Source organism: Leucopleurus acutus, assembly GCF_964270905.1.
Source record: "Leucopleurus acutus genome assembly, chromosome: 13".
NCBI lineage: Eukaryota > Metazoa > Chordata > Mammalia > Artiodactyla > Delphinidae > Leucopleurus > Leucopleurus acutus.
The window spans coordinates 39831319-39849662 of NC_139155.1; the positions used below are offsets into that span (position 1 = coordinate 39831319).

General features: G+C 47.8%; 1 protein-coding gene across 5 annotated transcripts in view; it reads right to left on the reverse strand.

Moving 5' to 3' along the window:
- Positions 1 to 16505, reverse strand: part of MOCOS (molybdenum cofactor sulfurase) — a 61648-nt gene extending 45143 nt beyond the window's left edge. For 3 of the 5 annotated variants that reach the window (XR_014326691.1, XM_082853104.1, XM_082853107.1), the window contains exons 1-7: positions 16361 to 16505; positions 14464 to 14519; positions 10062 to 10151; positions 8419 to 8690; positions 7102 to 7746; positions 4057 to 4133; positions 966 to 1165 (exon numbers count right to left, since the gene is read on the reverse strand). Coding sequence is in view for 4 of the 5 variants with exons in the window: in XM_082853104.1 (XP_082709230.1) it covers positions 966 to 1165; positions 4057 to 4133; positions 7102 to 7746; positions 8419 to 8690; positions 10062 to 10151; positions 14464 to 14519; positions 16361 to 16502 (1482 nt within the window). In the remaining variant the exon portion in view is untranslated. The remainder of the gene's footprint in view (positions 1 to 965; positions 1166 to 4056; positions 4134 to 7101; positions 7747 to 8418; positions 8691 to 10061; positions 10152 to 14463; positions 14520 to 16360) is intronic. The other 2 variants (XM_082853105.1, XM_082853106.1) reach the window with 1 other exon arrangement.
- Positions 16506 to 18344: the final 1839 nt, after the last annotated feature.

The following is an 18344-nucleotide window of genomic DNA, read 5'->3' on the forward strand; positions in this document are numbered from 1 at the left end:
TATTCAGAAGTGGGGACAGGATTCCTTGAGAAATGGATTTTGTTTGAGAAATTCTGGGTTTGACAAAGGTGTGTGGAGATAGTGGCTTTCAAGGGAAGACGAGCACTATCTTCCAAACTTATGTGATGATCAAATCTGCTCCTCACGGCAGTTCTAGAAACCTGGGCTCTGAGAAGGGCCTTGAGCTCCCCATGCCCCGTGTGTGACAGCCCATCTGCTGACCACCTAGGGCCATGTCTGAGTGCTCAGTGTGACTCTAGATTTCTTAATGTACTGGGCAGTGACCAGCTTACTCAGCTGTGGTAAGGATTCAAGCAGTTCCCAAACCTGAATTGTTTTCATGGGAAAATACATACAAAGGGTATATCTACAGAAACTACTTTATAACCAATCTACCAAATCCTTTGAACTCATAATATGGATGAACTATGGCAGACATAAGGACTTTTGTGCTACTAAGGACATCATTCCTACTTCATTAAATAAAAAAAGAGTTATGAGTTCCAAGCAACATGCAAACAAATGGTGGTAAGAGGCCCAGAATTTTGTGTAACACTATGATATGGTCTGATGTATCAGTGGGGCTACCAAGCTGTTTGTACATGAAAGGACATCAGACAGGCTGTTCTGTCTACACTACTTTAGGGTGTCTTCCCTTGCTGGCAAGCTTCAGCTGTCCCCTCCCACTGCCATCAGAGACTCGACCTCTCTCTTTCCATTTGAAATTGATCACCTGTAGCTAAATAAGGAGGGCTGAAGAACTAAATAGCTGTGCTTGTTAGAACAAGAGTAAAGAGCCTCTAAGGAAGGACCAGTGGCCTCTCCAACAGTGCACAGGATTCATCATGGCTATTGCAAGGGCCCAGAGGCCTTGACTGCAAATTTCAGGGCTCAGAAAGGCTTCAGAATTCCAGACAAGAGTGATTCTGTTGTGAACAGGTCAGCAAGATGAAAAGAAAACCCACCTGGGAGTAACCAATGATGTTCCCATTGTCATCGAGCACGTTGAAGCTGATGACCGGACCCTGAACCTCTGGGCTGCTGAACTCAGAGTCGCTATAAATCTGCACGACAGGGGCTCCGTTGGGGTACCGAAGGGTGGACAGGGCGGCGTAGGTGTACTGAGCCAGGGTAAAGGTGTGCTGCCTGATGTTCTCCATTCCACCTCAAAACAGTTATGAAAACAAAAGGGGATCATGAACTCTATGTAAAATTCACTATCTCATTTTTAAGAAAATGAGACCACTATAACTGGCAAACTTGGACCTCATATTAATGATTTTAAATACTTGTAAATAGTTCATGGTACTGCCCACATGATAAATGATTAGGTCATTGGTACCGAACGACAGTTTACCACTGCTGCTTCTGCGGAATTTTTCCATAGGAATTGTTGTCATCTTCCTTTTTTTTTTTTCCAGCTTTTTGCACTTTAATGTGTAATACTCGAGGTACAAGAAAACTGCATCTAACATTGTCCTAAATCAAAGAAATCAGATCAGTCATCAAGGGCTCCAGAGTGAACAGCATCTTCATAACCTCCATGCTTATTGTCTTTGCTTTCTGGGTATAATTTGATAAGATCATTAATTTGAAGAATGGTGATTGCAGCTTCAGTTGCAACTTTCAAACTCTTAACTTTAACTATGGTTGGTTCAAACCCCCCTGCTTGTTTGTTGTCTTGGGGTTTACCATTGACCAAGTCAAGGCCAATCCATTTTAGATTTTTGCGTTCTGGGTTAACTTGAGCCTCATCACGAAAAGCTCTTCATTTTGCAATCAGATCTGTGGAGTCTTGGGCAGCATTAACTGCAAGAGTATTAGGAATAACAAGAAGAGATCTTGCAGACTCGGCAAGAGCAAGCTGTTCCCGGGAGCCCGTGCTGGTACGTAGTTTTTGAGGTGTATGGAAAGGGCTGCTTCTACAGCGCCCTCACCCGGAGCCACAGATTCCGACTCCAAAACTCTTCACTACACAAAGAGCTCCACCTCGTCACGCGTGAAATCATTTGCCCCACGTAAGATGACTGACGCAGAGGTATGAGCCTCAGTGCTATTTAAAACAGTGAAATTCTTAAATCAATGCTTTAATAAGTCCATGCAGAAATTCACTCTAAGTGCCTTGAAGAAATCCTGCTTACACAGGACATTTAGACATGGAAGCAATGTCTAGACCATGGAGAAGAGATGAAATGGTTACTTCACCTCAATTTACAATGGCCCAACATTATTTTACCCCATGCGTATAACTGCTTATATCACTGAAAGACTATAGCAGCCAATAAATGGGAAGTCATCTTCCTTTGGAAAAAAAAAATGTTACTTAAGCATTCAGATAATTTAGACCCTTTTGTAACAGATTGCAAAAATGTACAATTTTGTCTTTAAATGTATCTCTTTTTTGCTGTTACTGTTTGTTTACGTTAATGTTTAAATCTTTTTTTCTTTTTTTTTTTTTTAGTTTCTTGGCCACACCGCACAGCATGCGGGATCCTAGTTCCCCCACCAGGGATCGAACCTGTGTCCCCTGCAGTGGCAGCTCGGTGTCCCAACCACTGGAGTGCCAGGGAAGTTCCCTAAATCATTTTAATATTATACAAAGCAGTTAAGGATACTTGCTATAACATGGATGAACCCTGAAAACATTATACGAAGTGAAATAAGCCAGACACAAAAGGACAAATATTGTATTATTCCTCTTACATAAGGTTACTAGGGGCTGGGGGAGGAGAAATGGGGAGTTACTGTTTTTTTTCAGTTTGGGATGATGAAAGTCCTGGAGAAGGATAGTGGCGATGGTTGCTCAACGATGTGAATATACTTAATGCCACTGAATTGAATATTTTAAAAGGGCTAAACTGGTACATTTTATGTTATATAGATTTCACCACAATTTTTTCTAAAAAAGAGCCTAACTAAGTAGGAAAAATCAGGGTTTGCCTTACTGTGGGGCTGATATTGTCAGTCTGCCTTCAGAGGTGGCCCTGGCTGTGTCAGACCCTCTCACTTGTGGTTTGGATACCCTGCTAGTATCTGTCCTTGAGAAAGTGCTCGTTTCTCAATGTCTATCTTGATTATCTCACCTTTGTCTGGATGATGCCCACTCACCTCCCTGCATTACTGTCACGACAGCCCTCCTATGAATTCTGTCTGCCCGCAGTTTTAGGCTTAGACTGAGGACCTAAGGGTCCTTTTATTATGATGAGAGAGACAGAGACACAGAGAGAGAGAGAGAGAGAGAGGGCTGCCTAACTGCTAAGCCGCGTCCCTGGTTCACCATGACCCCATACCCATGTGGACGGTACAAGCAGTGTCACCCCGTTCTAGAAGCTTAGCCTCTGACAGGAGCGTCCAGAGCGCAGCAGGAGTGAGGAGTCATGGCTCACCAGACAGAGGTTCTTCCAGCCTTGTGCCTTGTGCCAAGCCCCATAAGATGGGAAGTGGCATCCATCTGTGTGTTAGCCTGTGGGGAATGTCCCCCACCTGCTCACACACCCCAAGCACTTGTCAGGAAAGAAAACATGTATCATTGCAAAGGCCAGCAGAAGAGACAGTGTTTGGGGGCTCAGGGTTAGACCTTAGCATTGCCTGGGTTTAAACCCTAGCGCTCCCAGGTTCCAGCTCCCTGGTCCTGGGGAAGGCGTTCAATGTCTCTGAGCATAAGCTCCTTCGTGGGCAAAGTGGGCTCATCATAAAGCTCCCCTGTGGGAGGTAAGAGCTAAATAAGTTCTCAGGATCTGTAAGCATTCCCAGTGCAGGGACCAAGGAGGGCTCCTCTGCGTCTGTGAGGTTATTAATCTCTGGATTTGGAATGTCTATCACTTGTTAAAATGTTCTTTTAACCGACCAAAAAAAAAGGTCCAGTTTCTTGCTCTTGCCTCAGAAGTCATTTCTGGAAGTTCTTTAGAATCAGCTTCATCTGCATCAGTGCAGAGCTGCCATGTGCCACTCACCAGCACAGACTCTCTCCTTATCTGAATCCCACCCAGGCCAGGGCTCCCTTGAGGACACGGGCAACAGGAAGCAAATTCCACACAGATAAAGAGGTCCACTGACCTGTGAGGCGCTCTAAGACATCGAATCCATGTTTTAGCGCTATCACGTCAAGGAAGGAGATGGTACCATCTTCGAATCTGTAATGGTGGTGAGGGCGACGAGGTCAAGCTGCGGCTAACTCCTCCGTGTGCATTTTGTATATGTGACAACGGGGCTTTGACTCTAGCCTTAGCCGTAATCCATGGAGACCTTGCCTCTGCTGCCTTATACAACGCTGCTCTCCCCTCTCCTTCTCAAGACAGAGGGCCATGCACACCAAGACATGCCGGCTGCCTCTGGGCCTGACCTGGTCTGCAGCTTACTTGGGATGGGCTGGCAGTGGTGATAAAGGGCCCTGAAAGACAGTCACCACCTTGGAAGACTTCAGACTTGACAAAACCTCAAGTGCTGTGGGCTCTAGAAATGCTGCCCTTGACCCCAAGAGAGCACCACCGACAGGGTATCAATCCAGTCAGATCAATTGTGCAGCCACGAGGTTCTTGACAAGAGTCTATGATTCTGAAGTCTATAGGACCACAGCTATTATAAGGCTCTCAATAAACTTCCTGATTATCGTTATAATTGTATTTGCATTTTATAATTATTCATTTAGACAAAATCCTCATCAAATCTTTACTGTCCATGTACTGCATGCCAGGCACTGTTCTAGGTGCTAAGGATACGGCAGTTAACGTGACAGGTAGGATCCCTGCCTTCATAGGGCACAGAAACAAGGAGTAACAAACAGCAAACATGCAGGGAAGCCAAATAAGCATCAAGCCGGGGGGTGACAAGTGCAATGAAGTTGCCTAAGCAGGAGGGCTGGCGGCTGCTTTAGATGAGATGGTCAGGGGAAGTCCTCTCCGAGGGAGATCATTCAAGCAGAGACCGAGTGGAATTAAGGGAGCGAAGGAAACTGCTCATTTTTGAAAACAGCTTTGGAGGGAAACAGAGTTCCAGGGAGAGGGTGCAGCAAAGGCCCTGAGCAGGTAGAGCCAGAACAGCAAGGAGGTCAGTGAGGCCAGGAGCAAGACAGCAAGGCGGAGGGCTTCACCCTGGATGAGACGAGTGACCGGAGGGCTCTGAGCAGAGAGGAGTGGCGATGGGACCTAGGTTTTGATAAAACGCCTCTGGCTGCTTCATTAGTGAGGGGGAAGCCTGGGGCACAGCGAGGAGTTCCCAGCAAGCATCCCACAAAGGGTGGTGACAAACAGCAGTCTTTATGCAAGTTGAAGTTTTCAATGGAAATACCGTGCTTTGTATTTTAACACTCTAGGGATAAGAGTTGCTCAAAATATCATTACCGGAATGTTACTATCCTTATAAAACTAATGGTAATTAATAGATATACAGAAGTAATAATGAATATGTTGATAGTTAATTGACCATTAATAAGTTAGTAACTAATGACTCCTTAATAAATTAAACATGATTACACATTAATGGCTTCTGTTATTAATTGATCAATAATAAATAATTATTGATTGATCAATAATTAACAGACTCTTAGGAGAAAAGGGAGATTTTTTTGTTTCCATCAGGGGTTGTTTCTCACTGGGTTATAAAACAGAAAAGGTTAAGAACAGAGTTCAGATGCATGTTCAAGAAACATTTGAGTTCGGTATTAAATCTCAAGCTCTAGTGCTAGGTTCACACGAAAAATATGAAGCTTCTAATGGTAAATAAATACATTCAGCTTTCTGCGAAGCCTGGTGCAGCACCTGCTATAAGGCGATTCACCCAAATTGAAGGCAAGAGGTCCGGTCCAGCCCAGCCCACTCATGCCGTGCCTGCAATGAGCTGCCCCACTCCTCTAGGTTCTCAGGTGCCCCTACTGACTAAATAAAGTTTGGGTTGTCATTTTGTTCTGCCTTTAATTTACATGATGTTGTGCCTGTCATTCTTTTCTCACTTGCTTATATTACATGCTACGTTATCACACTTGGATTCAAAACGTTTTACATTAGCTTTCCTGTTTTAGAATCACGCAACTACGGAGAAGTCCTAAATGAAAGAGACATCAGATAGCCTCATAGCCTATTGATGCCAACTCAACCTTTGTGCTTCACCTATATTAGCTCTAAAGAACTGTATCCTTTTAGAGATGCACTTTATAGGAAAAACATGAGGTGCAGAGATCAAGTCACAGGCTCCTGTTCCCACAAACAGTGTGCAGTGGAGCCAGGATTCACTCCCCAACGATCCAGCTCCAGAACCTACACTCTAGACTATGACTCTACTGCCGGGACCATGCGCCTACGTGCAGGACCCTTGAGTCTGCACCTGGGTCTGCGGGGCATCTGAGCCACCTTCCCATACAGGCCCCGGGGCCTTCTCAGGCACCAGCAGAGTGACCAGCTCCTGGCCCCCACCTCATGGTATCTCCCACTGTTGGACCCAGCAGAACCCTGGGTCAGCTGCCATTTTCACCCTCTCATACCTTCAACCTTACGGTCCCCAGCCACTGGCATCTGGGGGATTCCTGGGCACGAGCCACACCGCTTGCCCCTGCACCCTGAGAATGACACATAGACCAACAAACCCAGGCAAGGAGCTGCCAGCCCTCAAACTTCCTTGGTAACCCCCGGGAGGCTCACAGAGGCTGCTGTTAGCTGTGCCCCCGAGTCTGGTGGCCTCTGATTTAACTGGTTCCTCTTGCTGACTAGACACCAAGCTGAGCTGATACTAGCTGCTGAAATACAGCTATGCTGTCAACATGTATGCACACCTGTTCCAAGTGGTACCATCCTTTTCAATCACTGCTTCAGTTGCTGCCCCCTCATGTCAGTGCTGCGGCAAAAGGCCTGGGGCCCATCCTCCTCACTCCCTGGAAGGCCTTCATCTCTTCTGCTCGCAGCCCTTCCCTGCAGGCCCTCATCCTCCCACAGCTGTGGAGAAGCCCACACACAGGGCAGAGTTCACAGCCCGCTGTGGCAGCTCCAGCTGACCTCTGACTCCCGGATCCGGGCCCTGCCACCCAGCCCCTCCCTTGCACCATCCTACAGGTGGCATAGGCCAGACCCGAGACTTGCTGAGCTCCAGCGGCCACTCCCATCGCCGGGTTACCTTTCAGCCACCGACTCTCTGGGGGTATAGAAGTCTTCTTCTGCAAGGTATGCAGCGGCCGTGCCTCCTCCAAAGTAGGTTTTCCTCAGCAGAGGAGCTGAGCGGCTATTCACCAGCAGGGCGCCCAGGCCAGTGGGGAAGCCAAAGATCTTATAGAAGGAGAGGGGGACAAAGTCTGCCCGGTGAACCGACAGGTCCAGAGGCGAGGTGCCCACGTAGGCAGCCGCATCCAGCAGCACGAACCACTTCCCAGGCCCGCCCACGGGGCACATCCGCCCGGACTTGACCTCTTCTATCCAGGACAGGGGGTACCTGGTCCCGGAAAAGTTACTCTGAGCTGGGTAGCAGAAGAGATGCAGAGGCTGGCCGTCGGGGTCGCTGGCAGCGGTAGCATCCTGTTCTTCCGCCAGCCACATGTCCTCTGGCCTGACTGGGATGGAAGTGATGTTCATGGCCGCGACGACCTCCCTCATGCCCACCACAGACGTGTGGCTGTCAGTGAGGTAACAGAAGTGACTCCCGCTGCTTTCCGGGCCTGGGGGCACCCACGGGAAAGCCTCTGCCACCAGTTTAAGAGCAGCTGTGCTCCCGGCCGTGAAAATCACAGTGTAGTCCTCTGGGGAGGTGTGGAAGTGTGCCAGGATCCTGGAAGAGGCACAGCATCACGGAACTCCTTGGTTTCCCTCCAGTGTTAAATGTTTGGAGCTAGTTGTATTTCAACTAAATACGACATCTGCCTATCTTAAGAGCTAGGAAAAAGCCAGATAGGGTTTGCCACATTGTGAAGTTAGGGCAGGGGCAGAGGAAGTTGTGGGAAGAGATGGCAAATGGGTGCAAACCGGCAAAATCACCCAGCCTCCCAAATCCCCACCCCCAAATGGAGAAGACAAAAATCCACAACTACCTTAAACTCAGTTGAAAACACCCCTTCTCGGTCTACTGTCTGGCTCTATCATAACAAGTTTTCAATCATCAACTTGTTTAACACTGCTTTTAATACAGGCAACCCTATAGCAAAAGAGTATCATTTTCAAACTGGAAATAATTTGAAATTGTATAGATTCAAATATCTTTAGATACCACCTAAATTATTTGCCAAAAACTAATTAATTTGTTATGTGCAAATATTAGTAAAGGGGGGAAAACTGAAAAAACAAGATGTCTAAATCTGAAATACGAAAAGAAAAAAAAACAGAGAAAGCGTTTTTTTTTCTCCCTGAAAAGAAGACTTAGGAACCTGGGTCACTCTGGCCCCCAGGAACTCTGGCACCAGCCCAGAGCCACACACAACAGCTTGGGCACCTCAGAGGTGCCTACCTGTGCTTCTGGTCGGCCCCGCTCTGCACCTGCTCAGCCTCACCTTCCTGTCCTCTGACCCTGATGGTTATCAGCGTGCATGTGTGGCCATTTAGCTGAACGTGATCTTCCTGAAACCAGCTCAGAAGATTTGTGGGATGTGGGCAGGTGGCGGGAAGTCCATCCACCCACAGGTGCCACACAAGTTGGCCCCTCTGCTGCTCACCTGTAGCGCACCTGCTCCACCGTGTCACGGGTGAGCCTGCTGCTGCTGTTCTGGCTGTGAGGATTACCTGCCAGGTTACAAAGACAAGGCCGTTGGGTCACTACTTATAGTCTCTCCTTTTTTTTTTTTTTTTTTTTTTTTTTTTTGCGGTGCGCAGGCCTCTCCCGTTGCAGAGCACAGGCCCCGGACGCGCAGGCTCAGCGGCCATGGCTCACGGGCCTCATCGCTCCGCGGCATGTGGGATCCTCCCAGACCGGGGCACGAACCCGTGTCCCCTGCACCGGCAGGCGGACTCTCAACCACTGCGCCACCAGGGAAGCCCTATAGTCTCTCCTTTTGTGTTCCTCCAAAATCGTCTCCCTCAGTTTCTCAAAATTTAAGCAAAAAAAATATCATAGGACCCAGCCTTCCCCAAGTTTCAAACAGGAAATTTAATCAGGGAAGTGAGAAAATGCAGTAAGAAAGGAAAAGTCAAGCAAGACAAAGTAATAATGGTTTAGCCATTAAACAAAGTCAAGAACCTTTAGTTCCTCCTCAAGGGCTATAGATAAGATTCCGGGCCCTATCCTTTGAGCTATTTTATAGATACTAAAACCCATACCAGGTGGAAGAAGTTAACTGTATGCTGCCCCTCCGCAGTTCTCCATTCACATCTGCACCGCTCTCCTCCCCTCCCTGGTTCTGGGCTGGAGGGTCTTGGCTCACGCTGTTCCTTCTGCCTAATCTGCCCTCTCCTCTTTTCCGAGTGAATTCCTGCTCTTCCTCTAGCATCCGCCCCACTCCTGTAGAAGCTTTCTGTGACACTCACGCTGCCAACTCACCGTCACTCTGCAGATACAGACCCCCGTAGTGCCGGGGACTTTTGGTCACAGCCCTTTGCTCAACTGATAATTTACTTTATTTACATTTTACACTACTTTACTTTTCTTTTCTTTCTTTTTTAACATTTATTTGGCGATCACTTGATTGAGGTCTTGTCTTTACTAGACCACAGTCCATGAAGGCAGGGACTGTATTATTACTTTGTTCCCATTACAGCACCATGCCCCCAACACCAGAGTGGCTTAATAAACATTTACAGGGTGAATGAATGAATGAATGTTCCTCCTGCTGTCCCACCCTCTGCACTGTGCTGGTCCCACAGGGTCATCCCACCACCAAACACAGCACCCCGTGCCCTTCCTGCCACTGACCGCTTCTTCTGGAAGTAACCTGTGTGTCCCTGAGGCAGTCCCTCCCACCCAGCAGCACATGTGCTACAGGGACTGACCCTGGGTGCTTGCTTGCCTGACCCCCTCTCTCACGGGGCTTACTCAACTTTGTGTGTTCAGCACTGTCCCCGCCTGTTAATGTGACATTTTATTAAGCATAGATATATTAGCTGAATGTAGTTGGCTAACGTTCAGTGCAAAATCAGTTATGCTGTGTTTTTCTTTACCATAAACATTTTCCATGAGATCTTTAGTGAAGCTTGTAAGCTGGCTCTGGGGGAACAGCGTGGCTCCTGCATGGTCAAGATAGACAGTTCCTGAAAGAAAACGCAAAATAAAGCTGGGATTATTCTTCAGAGGTATTCCACTCATCTCACCTAGATCTAGTTTGTGTGACCCTGACCAGCGCCCATATGATGTGTTTAGACGTAACACCAGGCCACTGATTTCTCCCAGCCTTTTGACATGCATGCTCTTTTTTAATATTCTTTCTCTTATTCTTTTCCATTAAGGTTTATCACAGTATACTGAATACAGTTCCCTGTGCTATGCAGTAGGATCTTGGTGTTTATCCATCCTGTATATACTCATTTGCATCTGCTAACCCTGAACTCCCAGTCCTTCCCTCCCCCATCCCTCTCCCCCTTGATGTGCGCTTCTGAATTCAAGTGGAGGCATGAGCAATGGAAGAACTGCACTTTCGACATCTAATGACCCTTAGAGCCCTGAGAGCCTTCCTGATGAACCAGCTCTCTTCTGAACCTGGGAGAGCAGCCCACACAGAGGAGAAGCCCAGCGGACGTTCATGCTTCAGGATGGCAAAGCTATTTCATGTTATGACACACACCCTCTTCTGGAATTTCCGCGCAGCTTCCCAGGCTGTCAAGCCCTGATTCTACATTTCCATAGTGAGTTCCAAAGTCCTCAACCCTACAACAGCTGTGACAGCTTCGGAGATGACTGGGAATGGCTGTGGTCTTTCCAGTCTCTCTCATAAACAGAGAAAGGTAAATTTAGATGACACTGAGATACCAAACGTTACCACTCAGATTGCCCCAGATCAAAAGGATAACTCACTGTACGGGTGGGGGTGTGGGGAAACAGGTCCGCTGTTACACGGCTGGTAGGAGGGTAAATGGGTGCAACTTCTTTATGGACAGAAATTTAGCAATATCGCTCATGCTTTAAAAATGCAAACTCCCTTGACCTAGCAATTTGTCTTCCAGGAATCTGTCTTATAAATTGTGAAATGGTCTGTCAGTGAGGACATTCAGTGCAGCACTGTCTGTAAGAGCAAAGCGTTGGAAATGACTTAAATATCTATCAACATGTATTTAGAATAAAGAATTTGAATACAGCCATCTAGTACTGACATGGAACAAACTCCAAGATATGTTTTCAAGAACATACAATATGAATAGATTCTTTCACGCACTTAACAAATATTTTTTGTTTTGTGCAGGATGGATTTTTCATTTATTTTATAACAGCTTTATTGAGATTAATTCACATACTGTAAAATTTGCCCTTTTAAAGTTTATGATTTAGTGGTTTTAGTATATTCATAAAGTCGTGCAACCATGGACACTATCTAATTTTAGAACACTTCATTCATCCCCAAAAGAGACCCCACACCCATTACCACTCACTCCCCAGATCCACCCAGCCCTAGCCCCTGGCAATCACCAATCTATTTTCTGCCTCCGTAGATCTGTCTACACTGGACATTGCATATAAATGAATCATACAACATGTGGTCTTTTGTGTCTAGCTTCTTTCACTTAGTATAATAATTTCAAGTGCATCCATGTTGTAGCAGGTATCAGACTTCATTCCTTCCTTGGGACTGAATAGTATTCCATTGCATGGATATGCCACATATTTTGTTTATCTATTCATCTGTTGATGAATATTTGGGTTGTTTCCAATTTTGCCTATTATAAATAATGCTGTTATGAATATTTGTATACAAGTTTTTGTGTGGACATATGTTTTCTCCCATTTGGTTGGTTGTTCTTTCACTTTCTTTATGATAGCCATTGAAAAAAATTTTTTTTTGATGAAGTCCAATTTGTCTATTTTTGTTGCTTGTAATTTTGGTGTCATAAGAAACCATTGCCTAATCCAAGGTCCTGATGATTTATACTTACGCTTTCTTCTAAGAGTTTTATTCTTTTAGCTCTTATATTTAGGCTTTGGCCCTTTTGAGTTAATTTTTTAATACAGTGTTGAAGAGGGGTCCAACTTCAGTCTTTGGTGGGTGGATACAACATTTAAGAGACTATTCTTTCTCCTGTTTAATAGTCTTGGCATCCTGTTGAAAATAAATTGACCATAGATGTATGGGATTATTTCTGGTCTTACAACTCTACTCCACTGGTCTATGTATCTATCCTTAGGCCAATGCCACATTGTTCATTGTTTTGATTACTATAACTTTATGTAAATCTTACTTACCTTTACTTTTATGGCAGTGTAAGTCCTTCCACTTTGTTCTCTTTATTTCAGTAATTTTTATTTTATTTTATATTTTGGCTGCATTGGGTCTTCGTTGCTGCACATGGGCTTTCTCTAGTTAACGGCGAGCAGGGGCTACTTTTCGTTGCAGAGCACGGGCTCTAGGTGCACAGGCTTCAGTAGTTGCAGTATGCTGGCTCAGTAGTTGTGGCTCGCAGGCTCTAGAGCACAGGCTCAGTAGTTGTGGCACACAGGCTTAGTTGCTCCGTGGCATGTGGGATCTTCCTGGACCAGAGCTCGAACCCATGTCCCCTGCATTGACAGGCAGATTCCCAACCACTGCGCCACCAGGGAAATCCCTCAACTTTGTTCTTTTTCAAGATTGCTTTGGGTATTCTGGATCCTTTGCATTTCTATATGAATTTTAGGATCAACTTGTCAAAACACTGTCTGGGATTTTGATAGGAATTGCATTGAATCTGTAGGTAATTTGGGGAGTATTGCCATCTTAACAATATTAAGTCTTCCAATCCATGAATACAGGATGTCTTTCCATTTATTTAGGTCTTTTTTTTTTTTTTTTTTTTGCGGTACGCGGGCCTCTCACTCTTGTGGCCTCTCCCGTTGCGGAGCACAGGCTCCAGACGCGCAGGCTCAGCGGCGGTGGCTCACAGGCCCAGCCGCTCCAGGCATGTGGGATCTTCCCGGACCGGGGCACGAACCCATGTCCTCTGCATCGGCAGGCGGACTCTCAACCACTGCGCCACCAGGGAAGCCCTATTTAGGTCTTCTTTTATTTCAATGATATGTTGTAGTTTTCAGTGTATGTCTTGTACTTCTTTTGATAAATTTATTGCTGTGTATGTTATTCTTTTTGATGCTTTGGGAATTGTTTCCTTTATTTCACTTTCATAGTGTTCATTGATACTGTATAGAAATTGAATTGATGTTTGTATCCTGACCGTCTATCCTACAACTTTCCTGAACTTGTTTTTTTAGTACTAATAGCTTTGTGTGTGGATTTTTTAGGATCTTCTGTATACAAGATTATACTCTCAGCAAGTAGAGATGCTTTACTTCTTCCTCTCCAATCTGGATGTATTTTATTTCATTTTGTTGCCTAATTGTCCTGGATAGAACTTCTAGCACAATACTGAATAGAAGTGGTGAGAAGAGACGCCCTTGCCTTGTTCCTGATCCTAATGGTAAAATTTTCATTCTTTCACCTGTAAGTATGATGTTAGCTGTGGTTTTTTTGTAGATGGCCTTTATCAGGTTGATTAAATTTCCCTTTATTCCTAGCTTATTGAGTGTTTGTATATTTAAGAAATATTTACTGAGCATGTACTGTGTTCCAGGCACTGTTCTAAGTGCTGGGGACATAACAGCAGTCAAAATAGCAGCTGGTATGATAATGACAGAGAAAGACCATAAACAAATAAATATTAACTACGTCAGGTGGTAAGACATGTTATGGCTCAACTATGTAAAAAAAAAAAAAAACTACCCACGTACACACACATATAAATATAGACAAGCACTGGAAAGGCAAACAAGACACAAAGGGCAGCAGTTGACTCTGGGGTGGCCATAGTGGTGGCAACTGGAGTTGGGAGTGCTCCCTGGGCATTCTTCATCCTCTTTTGACACCTTTTGAATTTGGTACCATGTCAAATGTATTACCTAGCCAAAAAAATTAGTTTTAAAATAATGTTCTCATTTACTAAAGATTCAGAAATAGAAAGGTACCACACCATAAGAAAGGCATTTGTCCACCCAGCATCAGGGAGAGCATGGGGAGCATTAGTGTCACTATTAGAAGAAGTAGGCAAATGACCCCCAAACCAATCAGCATTAGGTCTTCAAGAAAGGGAATTCCAGGGTCTCTTCTGGCTCATGCACCTTCAGTTCTTGGTTCCATGCAGGGTGAGTGACCATCAGTCAGCACCCAGAGGCTTTAAGAACCACTTGAACCACAACTGTGTAATCAATATGCTCCCTTCACCAAAACAAGGACATTCCCATCCAATGGGTTATGCACAATATTTCAGCACTTACAGGTTAAGCATTTAATCATCCAGAGCAACCATTTAACCAGACAAATTCTCAAACCTGCAAGAAAACTTTGGGGGTGGGTAAGGGTCAGGGATAGAAAGAGGAGGTGAATCTTACGTTATTGTGGTTTGGTTTGCTTGTTTTTCCCTGCTCTCCTTCTGGTTGGTTTGTTTCTGTGTGAAAAAAGAGGGGGCTATGTTCCTAGACTCCCAGCAGCGGTAAGGGTGAGTTTATAGTCCACAACGTCTACTTCAAGCATAATGTAGAGGAAATGCTGGGAAATTGTACTAGATAGATAGGTAGGTAGGTAGGTAGATAATCACAGAACACTGTCACAATTACAGTAGATGTTAAAGGGCACTGAAGGCCAGCCTGGGATCCTGGCTATCACATCTAAACTTTACATTTGAGGAAAAGGGTGCTGTTCTCTGAGACACAAAAGGGAAACAAGGAGGGATCTACTTTCTACTTTCCCAGGGTAGTGTTGAGGGGAGAGGTCAGCCAATGATGGGTGTGAGGGATGAGAGCTGGAGGGGATTAGGGGATTAAGGAGGAGTGATGCTGAAATAATTACCTACTGTACTATAACAGCTTCTGGGATTTGCTTAAAAAGAATGGGGAGACTTTCTCAAGTCCTCTGCACCTGTGGGTATTCATTCTATAGGTGTCTCTATTTCTGTGGGTAGGAAGTTTCTATAACCAAAAAAGTTCAGAGAGAAAAGGAAAGAGACAGACAGACAGACAGACAGACAGAGGGGGCACTGTCTCCAGCAGGTGAATGGGCAACTAGGAAGATCAGAGAGGGAGTGAAGAGAGGCTGCCAGAGGGCCCCTGTCTCCTCCCTTGAGCTTCCCTACTTAAGTACAGACGGAGCCACTCGAGGAGGAGCGCACAGCCCTTAAAGCTCCCAAAGGGGGCCGGGAATCACGTTCCGGAACATGAGAAAATGACCCAAAGAGCTGAAGTCAGCTACCTGATAACTGAAACATAAATCATGGTTGCTGCTCTGCCACAAGCAGGCAAGCGGCACCAACTGTTCACCACGACAGAATAAATACACCTCAAATCCCAGTGCCTGGCGCCACGACCTGCCCACTTACCCGGCACCCCTCCCAGTTCAAACAGCACGCCCTTCTAAGGCTTGGTGAAGCCCCTCACAGAAGGTTGCTGGAAAAGGATGAGTCCCGACCCGGTGCGGAACGCCCTCCCGCCCTGCAGCAGTGGGTTGGGAGGACCACTGGCCAGATCAAGTTTGTCTTCCAAGTTAACCTGCCTGTTACGCCTTGCGGAACTCGAAGGCACGATAAGATCCCGGTCCTCACATCCAATGTACTGGCTCGTCCTGTACTTAAAGTTCAAATTGCACGGTTTGCTAATTCTTCAGGTACCCCAGCGAGCTGGACTTCCGAGGCATTGTTCTGCCTACACTAGTGAGAAAAATGAGACTTCGAAAATACAAACTGCTGGGAGCCATCCCAGCGGAGTCTGGAGAGCAGCCTCGGGAAGCTCCTGCACGGCGGCTGCAGCCCCTCGGTCTCCAACCCGCGCGCCCGCAGAGTCGCGGTCCCAACCCCGCGAGCTGGCCGCCCGTGCACCGCTCCCGTCCCCGGGCAATCACCCGAACAGTCACGGCCGCCTGGCATTCCTGCATTTTGCAACCCCGGTTCCAGTTGGAACTTTAGAGCCGGGTGTCTCGTGGCAAGCGAAGGCAAAAAGAATCCTCAGCCCTTTTCGCAGAGGGCGGAGACAGGTGGCAAAGGACCACTTTGGTCCTACATCCCTGGAAAGTCTAAGGAGCAAGAAGTCTTGGGGTTGCAGATGGGACCTCAGGGAGCCGCGTCCACAAAGAGAGCTCGTGGACACATCCCTCCAGGTCTTTCGATTCAAAATGGGTCCCTAATGAGGTAACGCCGCTCCCGCCGGGAACAAAAGTTCCTTCCACGTCGGTTCTAGAAACCGCGTGTCCCCCACGGCCTCCCGGCAGGCCCGGCGCAGCTGCCCCCGCCGGTCTCACCTGCCAGGCGGCCGAACTCGCGCGCCCGGAGCTCGTGCAGGCTGCGCCGGCCGTACCCGTAGACGAGAGGCTGCGGGCTCGAGTCCAGGAACTGCGCAAAGGCCAGCAGCTCTGTCCCCGACCGCTCGGCCCCGCCAGCCATGACCCAGGCCTGAGCGCCGCGCAGTCCAAGCGGGCTGCGCCGGGGAAACGCCGAGGCCCGCCCGCCGCGACTCCGCCCCGCCGCGCCCCGGCCGCGCCTCCCGGCCAGCCAGTGGCACCGCGTCCCCGCCGAGGGGCGGTGCCTCTCCCGGCAGGCCGGGCTTGCCCCGGGCTCGCTGGCTCAGGGAGTTTCACTGCTTTCTGCCCTTTTCCCACCTGGGGGCAGGGGGAGAGAGTGCCAGTGGTTGTCTCTTTTAACTGCTTTCCAACGGAGTCCACGGAGACACACTTGGAACACAAAGTTCTCGTTTACGGTACCACGGAGAGGCTGATGCGAGATGCAATGAATTGCTTTTTGCTGCTGGGCATCCTGGAACCTGGCGATCCTCCCCGCCGACTCTCCCTGGCCCGAGTCCAGCGCAGCGCCCGGGAGCCTCACTCTCCGTGGAGGAACCCCAGTGTGCGGGGCGGGGCGTTTGCAAGGAGACTTCCCCAATTGCTGTTCCCCAGTGGGGCGTGTGCTTGGCGTTTCTGAGAATGTGGCTGAGCAAAAGGTGGAAGAGGAAAAAGATTGGGGACCGATAAGTTTGGTTAATAAGGTCGTGGCAGGTGGGCACCGTCGGGACCCGGTAGCTCCAGTGTGACCCAAGCAAAAGCACCTCCTCCGCTCCGCCAGGGGCCTGCATCGCAGGACACCATTGCCTCAAGTGTGGAGAGGTGGGCCAAACCCACGGGCGGGAATTGCCCGGCCCAGTGTGAGTGTGGAAGCGGGTGGGCAGGTGGGGCCCGGCTTCCGGGGATGGAGTGAAAGGTCCTGGAGGCCCAGGAAAGGTGCCCGAGGTGAGGGGAGGGCTGTGCAGAACCCGCATCGGAGGGCGGCAAAGTCTGGAGGCTTAAGTGAGGACTCAGATTCGGGTCCTTGGGGACCGAAGGTGGGGCCCCAGGAATGGACCACTGGCTCTGTTGTAGGAAAAATGGGGCGTGAGAGGTTGGTCTTGGTCATATCCCAAGTCATATTCCTGGGGCAGACGGTGCAGATAAGAATTCAAGAGCTAGCCATAGTAAAGTGAAAGGTTTATTTAGACAGACACACACTCCGTACACAGTGTGGTTCGTCTCAAAAGGCGAGAGAGGTGCCAGGGAAATATGGGGTGTTTAGTTTTTATGGGCTGGGTAATTTCATAGGCTATGAGCGGGAGGAATATTCTAGCTATCTTAGAGAAGGGGCAGGGATTTTCAGGAATTAGGGCAGCACCCACTTTTGGTCTTTTATGGAACTGTCATGGCACGGGTGTGTCGTTTAGCAGATGCTAATGTATTACAATGAGAGTATAATGAGGCTCAAGGCCTACTGGAAGTTGAATCTTCCGCCATCTTGAGCCTAGTAGGTTCCAACCAGTTTTTGTCACTTCCTGTTCTTCTTAATGGTTGTGTCATTCCTTTAATGCTTGTGCTCTGCCCCCTTCCTTTCTGTCTCAGCTCTCAAAGCATGCTGCAGTGGGACAAGGTGGGAAGGGCACACAGGCCACAAGTACACTGCCTGTGCTACAGCCAGGCCCTCAGTCACCCTGTGTGTGCGCTGCAGGCACCTTGGGATGCGTGACAATGCGTGGAGTAGACTCCCCGGTCCAGCCTCTGCTTGTATAAAAAGCAAGGGTTCTGCTGCCTGGTGGCCCACCAGCCCCTCCTGGCTCAGCCCCCAATACCAGGTCTGAGAAAGACCCTGGGGGTCGGGGAGGCGGGTTGTGTCCCAGGCCAGAGCCGTTGGGTGCTACAGCCGGTGCCTAGGCTTCCCCTTGCCTAGGTGGCCCCTGCCTGAAGACCGCCCTAGCTAGTCCCACTC